At 40.1% G+C, this 7806-nt stretch overlaps 1 protein-coding gene across 3 annotated transcripts in view; it reads left to right on the forward strand.

Moving 5' to 3' along the window:
* The window catches only part of TECRL (trans-2,3-enoyl-CoA reductase like), a 56672-nt gene extending 50594 nt beyond the window's left edge, over positions 1-6078 (forward strand). For 2 of the 3 annotated variants that reach the window (XM_081933151.1, XM_081933152.1), the window contains 2 exons: positions 4187-4232; positions 4938-6078. In XM_081933151.1, the coding sequence (XP_081789277.1) occupies positions 4187-4232; positions 4938-5062 (171 nt within the window). In that variant the 3' untranslated portion in view covers positions 5063-6078. The other variant, XM_081933153.1, reaches the window with a different exon arrangement.
* The last annotated feature ends 1728 nt before the right edge of the window (positions 6079-7806 follow it).

Genomic DNA, 7806 nt, shown 5'->3' on the forward strand with positions numbered 1-7806 from the left:
AAATGTGGAGCTTGACCTGATGGAGTATTGGGAGTATGTTGCACATGAGAACTAGACCCACTGAATGCTCGAGAGATGCCCAGTGCTCCTTGGAGAGAGAGAGAGAGGTTGGATCCCCTACCAAAGGGGAGAAGCCCCTATGGATTCTGGGACCATGTTTCTGATGTGGGAAGGAAGGCCACTGGGCAGTCGATTACATTGCACCATCTGCACCACACACCCCAGTCCAACTGAAGCTGAAAAAACCACCCCTGAAGCCGAAGGAGAAAATGCAGGCAGCTCAACAGGTCATGGTGGTCTCTCCCCAAAGCAGAGAAGGGAAGGGAACTACAATCCATGGAAAACCCAGTTTTGTTTTCTATGAAAGTAACAGGAAGATGACCCAATGGTAAGTGGCACCATCACCCCTATGATGGCACAGATGGAGATTTTGGTGCCCTTCTTGGGAGTAAAGGGAGCCCTCATGGCCTTGTTAGACTCGAGGTTTACTCAGTGCCTAATTAGCCTTCAGACAGTGGAGAACCTAAGATTGAGGCTGAGGAAGTTAAAGCAGCCATATGATGTTCCAGTTAGCTGGCTCATTTATGGGAGGGGCACCAGCAACTTGCCTAACGGAGCCAGTGAGCCTCAGGACTGGGAGGAACTTTGGGGGGTCATAGACAAGAACTTAGCCAGGTGATTTATCCAGCCAGCAAAGTCAAGAATGGCTGCCCCTGTAATTTTAAAGACAAGAAAGACAGGTCTCTCAGATTATGCATAGATTACAGAGGATTAAATCCATATTCATGTATTCCCATCCCCCTCATGAATGACATGCTGGGCTATCTAGCTAAGAGGAAGATTTTTACTAAGGTGGACTTAAGAGAAGTCTATTACTGAGTGAGGGTTAAAGAGGGGGGATAAGTGGAAAACTGCATTTAACTGCATTCTAGGTTGCTATCAATTTTGGATGATACCATTTGGACTCCAAGGGATGCCAGCAATATTCATACAATGAATAAATGAGGTCCTGCATGAACACCTGTACAAAGGGGTGCTGGTATACCTGAATAACATTTCTATTTATACTGAGACCATGGAAGATCATGTAAGGCTAATGAGAGAAGTACTTCAGAAGCTATGCAAAGCCCAATTATATGCAAAGCAATCTAAATGTGACTTCCCCAAGACCAGTCTACCTGTGCTACCACATCTCCAAGAGTTGGGTGGAGATGGACCTGGCCAAGGTGACAGCTATCCTGGATTGGGAGGGCTTTTGACCCAGAAAGCAGTTGCACAGCTTCCTTGGATTCACGAACTTTTACTGGAAGGTCATCCTCATATTTGCCCAGATAGCCCCATCCATCACCAATTTGCTCAAGACAGAAGGGGAGTGAAACTCAAACTGAGTCAACCACTAAATTGGTCTATCAAATGCCAGGCAGCCTCTAAAAAGCTGAAGTGGCTTTTTGCTGCTGAGATGGTCTTGAAGCACTCAAGCCCAGATGAGCCTTTTATGATCCAGCCAGATGCCAGTGACATGGCAGAAGGGCCAGTTTTACTCCAGAGGAATGAAAAGAGAAAGTTGCCTACACATCTCGCAAATTGTGTGATACTGAGGAGCAGTGGGAGAAGGAAGTTTACGTGGTCTGATGGGCTCTTCTCACCTGGAGGCAGTTCTTAGAGGGCAGTAAGATTCCATTCAACATGTGGATTAACCACAAGAACCTGGAGACATTAAAGGCCACGAAGCTATCTCCTAAGTAGGTCCGGGGGACTCAGTATTTTAATCACTTCAATTTGACCCTTCTGTACTTGCTAGGTGGGAAGAATTTCTTAGCCAATGCCCTATCTCATATGACCCAATACAGAAGTACCTGAAAGGAGGTAGTTAACTCCATTATCCCATCCAGGCAGCTTGCAGCTCAGCACTTGCAAGGCAGTGAGGAATTTGGCTCTGGACTCGATGATGCAATTGCTAAAAGATGCTTTGGGGATGGATGAATAATTCCAAAGACATAAAGATGACCTGTTGATGAAGGAGAGCTTGGCATGGAAGAGGAGTAAAGTGTACATCACAGTCAGCCAGAGAGCTTTGGTCCTGCAGAGGAGCCATGATGGAAAAACCACTGGACATTTTGAGTTTCTGATGGTGAAGAGACAGTTCTGGTGGCTGAAGATGAAAATGGGCATAAAAGCCAAATGTCCTGTGTGCGCCTCCATGAAACACCTATCTGGAAGCCTCCAGGCTTGCTACAGTCAGTAGCCAACCCAGTTAACCTATGGGAGGAGATACCCATGGACTTTATCATGGAGTTGACTGAGGGTATTGGGAACCCAGTAATTTGGATTGTCATTGATCTGTTTTCAAAGCAAGCACACTTTATGGTTTGTCTGAAGATTCCTTCTGCCCAGGTCCTTGTCAAGATGTTTGTGCAACACATCTACAGAGTAAACGGGGTCCCAAAACATTATCTCAGACAGGAGGTGCAATTCACCACAACATTTTGGCAGGAAGTTTTAAAATTGATAGGCTCCTCCCAGGTACTTACCTCCAAATACCAAATGGGTGGTATGAATGTGCCAACTCATTAGTAGTTGCATATTAATTGGGCTGAGCGCCTGCCTTTTGCAGAAGTGGCATATAGCAACTCGGTGTAAAGAAGCACAGGTTTTATCCCTTTCAAAGTGGCCACAGGGACTGAGACTGTACTCATGCCAGAGCTCCCACAAGAAGCTCTGGCCTCAGAGCTTCCTGTGGGAGCTGACTGAATAAATACTGTAAAAGCCATATTGTCTGCCACATATGAGGTGCTAAATAAAGGTAGGGAAAGCCAAAAAAAGACAAGCAGATTGGAAAAGGACCCCCACCAAAGGGAATTTAGAGTGGGGGATAAAGTGCATTTGTCCACCAAGTATCTTAACCTGAGACAGCCTTGTAAAAAGTTAGGTCTCAAATACATAGGGCCTTTTCAAATTGTCCAGATTGTGAATCCGGAGTTGAAGGTGCCAAGAAAGCCAGTTCATCTGGTATTTCATTGCAGTCTTTTAAAACCCTTTCGGGGATCTGGCTTTAGGCCAGTCAAAGAACCATCTCCTCCTCCCATCCTAGTTAAGGGAGAGGACACTATGAGATAAAAAGGGTTCTCGATCCAGGTATCATAAGAGAAAATTACAGTACTTAGTACAATACAAAGGCTAACTATCATCAGATGTTGAGTGGGTGGCTGTATCAGATGTAAAGGCAACAAGGTTAGTTAAGAAGTTTCAAAACTAGGTACCCTCAATAGCCCCAATAAGGAATGTAGCAGTAATTGGGTTGTAAGTAATAATGTACTGTATTTGTATGTTTATTGTTATTTCAGGTCTACCCTTCTTCTGGAGGGGTCGGTATGTCAAGACAGACTCAAACTTTCACCTATTTTCTGCTTTGCTCCCAGCTTGACAAAGAATAGGGTGATGGTAGAGTGGGCTGCAGGGTGGGAGGAATGGCATTCAAGCATCGTTGATTCCCGTGAGACATTACTCCCCAGAGCAGATGTCACAACGTGATCAGCTGGCTCTAAAACAAAATGAACAGAAGTGATTGGTGGACATAATGGACTGGGGTGGCCTGTGGGGAAAGAGGAAATGAATTATGTGTGCATTTGTGCAGGAAGCCCAGAGCTGGTTTCGCTGCTTCTGCCCCAATGTGGATTTATTCAGTAAAGTTTATACTCTTGGTAAAATAATGTCCAAGTAGTTTCTTTTTCCAGATTCGCCAACTCAATAATTGACATCATCACTTCCTACCTCATTGTTTGATTGATTGCCTTGGGGTTTATACTTGGGATTAGATCCTAAACATCCTAAGGATTGGCCACCCTCCCAGATTTAGTTTAAAGTCCTTTTGATAAATCAAAGTCTTTGTAGATTCAGCCTTGATGCTGCTAATAAGTGCCTCCGTTCAGGGTCGTATAGATGTGAGAGGAAGAGAGAGAATTGTTTTACTTTCTTTTGTGGGTGAGTGTGATATGTCTGCGGAGTCATGTTAGGTATTTTCCAAACTTTTGAGCTGAAAAAGTTTGGCATCACTACCTTAGATGGTGCCTGGGAAATGGAACAGCTTCTACTGAAGCCTAATGTGAGCCCAACAGTTCAGCCAAAATAAAAAAAGAAGGTACTTTTATTGCCATCTGGTGAAGGTCTTTTTTTATTCCTATAATAGATTGGCTCTTGGTTGTGTTTTACAGTGATGACACAAACGCTGCCAGGTAAGAATACATAAAATTTATATCAATTAAGAACTATATAACAACAGACTCCTTTCATCTTGCTTGGAACTAAGCAGAATAAGAATCAGTTTAGGATTTCTATTATTGTCTTAATTCAACAACATCAATTTTTTAGAGTTAGCCTTTTTAGACAAAGGCACACTTGCAATTTTGGGAGCATGTGATGCAAATGCAAATGGCTGCTCCCCCCCCAAAAAAAAAGTTTCTATGATTGTTAATACAAACCTCACTTACCAGAAAATAAAGTAGCCCTCCAAAGATGAACTTTGATTTAGGAAAACCAAGAACATACCTTATAAAATATGATATTAAAGACTAGTTGTTTCCAGTGTGTGCACAATTTAATTTAATTTACCTCCATTTATATTTATATATTTTGATCCAGCAGTGAGGAACATTTCAATAATAAGGTTTTCACTTTGAAATCAGGGAATTTAAGGAAGCATTATTTTTAATTAGATAAGGTTCAGTAAACATGGAAGCTCCTAAAAATAAAAACTCATCAGACTACTTCCAAAAATGCATGAATTCCATCTAGGATCTTGCCCCTTCATTTAAGCTGTAATGCAGTAAAAATCTTCCCCAATTCTAAAATAACTTTGTATGGATGGTGAGGGTGGGAGAGAGAAAATATATTTTCTGACAATTTCCCAGTTGACCAGCAATTTCCTTCTTTTTCTTTAGTTGGTGTTTTTGCATTACTAATGTCAATCCAGATGGTACAATGGGCTCGAAAGAAGCACCAACTGTATCTGAAGAAATCTATTACACACAGGTGGAGAAAAGCTATGATTCCTCTTATATTATAAATGTACATGAAAGTGGTTTTACTATCCTGGTCAGTTGAAAGTAGTGTAAATACAATTCATTCTGTTCTTCAAAGGAAACATAGTAGAACATTGATTCATTCATTCAAATGTATACTTAAAAAAAAACAATCAAGGCCAAGATAATTTAGATATATGAAATACTTTTTAGATATATAAATTTAGATATTTGAAAGACTCACCAAGAGGTGATGCAGATTACTCTTTGATAGTTTGGGCAGCAAAGGTGATACACTCAATTTCACAAAGCCATAAATCAAGGACAGTATGCTTCAAACAGCTGTATCTTCTCAAAATTGCTTCTTTGCATGTACAAACTAGATGAGCAACCTGGTCCATGGTTTAAAAATGAAAAGTTGCTTTGCTTCACAATTAACCTTCAAGGACTGATTTCTTCCACGATTCATAAAAGTAAAACACCTGTTTCAAGTTCCACTCACTGATATTTGGCCTGACATCTTATAAAGCTATTTCTATCTGGCTGTCTAAGCCTTAAAGGTTTTTTTTGCTTTATTTTCATAACTACTTTTAAAAATTAGTTAAGAAAATCAATAGCAACAATTAATCTAACGCAAAGATGGGAGAAAACTCCATTAACTTGCTGTAACTTACGTCCAATAGTTTTAGATTTAATACATAACTATTGCTATGATAGATTTAAAGAGTGAGAATGAGATTAAGATCAGAAAATGCTATTTTTCATGTCTTAAAAATTATCTTTTGTTTAATGAGCACCAGAAATAGGGTGAAATTGTTTGCAGTAATGAGGAAGGATTAGATAATGGAATATAAATTGTTTGGATTTTGAATTTGATGAAGTTACAATGCTTCATTCAATCAATTTGCATGTAAATTATATATAATACATATTTTTTCTTATTAAATTAAGTGTACATTTGACACAGAAAATATTAAGTCAATAAATTAAACCATATTCTTTTCCTACCTTTTCTGGAAATTGTATCAATTTTGTTTTAAATAAAAGAGTTACTTTTGAATCACTTTGCATTAGCATTTCTAAATATACAGCAGTTTTCTTTTGAAAGTTTATTGGGTATCAATACATACAGTAGTCCAATTCATAAAGTGGAGATAGGTTCAGCTTTCTTAATACTTTCCCTGAGTACCCCAAGGTTCTGCTTTAGGCCCAGTACTCTTCAACATCTTCAACAATGATTTGGATGAGGGAATAAATGGGGAACTCATCAAATTTGCAGATGACACCAAGCTGGCAGGAATAGCCAACACTCCAGAAGATAGGCTTAAGATACAGAAGGATCTTGACAAACTTGAACATTGGGCACTATCTAATAAAATGAAATTCAATGGTGAAAAGAGTAAGGTTCTACATTTAGGCAACAAAAATGGAATGCACAGGTACAGTATAGGTGGTACCATGCTCAATAGTAGTAACTGTGAGAGGGATCTTGGAGTTCTAGTGGACAACCATTTAAATATGAGCCAGCAGTGTGCAGCAGCTGCCAAAAAAGCCAACACAGTTCTAGGCTGCATCAACAGAGGGATAGAATCAAGATCACGTGAAGTGTTAATACCACTTTATAATGCCTTGGTAAGGCCACACTTGGAATACTGCATTCAGTTCTGGTCGCCATGATGTAAAAAAGATGTGGAGACTCTAGAAAGAGTGCAGAGAAGAGCAACAAAGATGATTAGGGGACTGGAGACTAAAGCATATGAAGAACTGTTGCAGGAACTGGGTATGTCTAGCTTAAGAGAAAGAAGGACTAGGGGAGACATGATAGCACTGTTCCAATATCTCAGGGGTTGCCACAAAGAAGAGGGAGTCAAACTATTTTCCAAGGCACCTGAAGGTAGAACAAGAAGCAATGGGTGGAAACCAATCAAGGAGAGAAGCAACTTAGAACTGAGGAGAAACTTCCTGACAGTTAGAACAATTAATAGGTGGAACAGCTTGCCCCAGAAGTTGTGAATGCCCCAACACTGGAAGTCTTTAAGAAGATGTTGGATAGCCATCTGTCTGAAACGGTATAGGATTTCCTGCCTAGGCAGGGGGTTGGACTAGAAGACCTCCAAGGTCCTTTCCAACTCTACTATTGTATTGTATTGTATTGTATTGTATTGTATTGTATTGTATTGTATTGTATTGTATTGTATTGTAATATGATTGTATAGTAATCTGTAACTGGGCCATATCCTTACCCAGGAGTCCTGGTGGCTCAATAGTTAGAATGTGGTATATTAGGCAAATTCTGCCCACAGTCTGAAGTTCAACCCTGATGTGGGTCAAAGTTGACTTAGCCTTCCAACCTTCCAAGGTCAATAAAACAAGACCCCAGATTGTTGGGGCAGCATGCTGATATTTTAAACTACCCAGAGAGTGCTGTAAAGCACTATGAAGCTGCATACTCCAGGAACATGATGATACAAAACACTCCAGGAACATGATGATACAAAACACTTTCTGCTTAATTCAGGAGGAACATGAGCCCAACAACATACATTTATAGCAGCTCCACTCAGTTTTATTATTTTATTATATAATTAGCTTTTTAGTCTTTTACTGGATTTATTTTTACCTAACTAACTTTGTTTGGATGAAATAATAGCGAAGATAAATACACAGATAACAGATTTTGATTTGAATTGTTAGTTATGGGGAAAAGAAAGAAACACCATGGTGTTAACCCGGGATATCTTCCTCGTTTGAACTCTGCAAAACAGCCAAGAATTGAGGAGCATTTCAC

The sequence above is a fragment of the Natrix helvetica genome (genome assembly GCF_964273705.1).
Source record: "Natrix helvetica genome assembly, chromosome: Z".
Lineage (NCBI taxonomy): Eukaryota > Metazoa > Chordata > Lepidosauria > Squamata > Natricidae > Natrix > Natrix helvetica.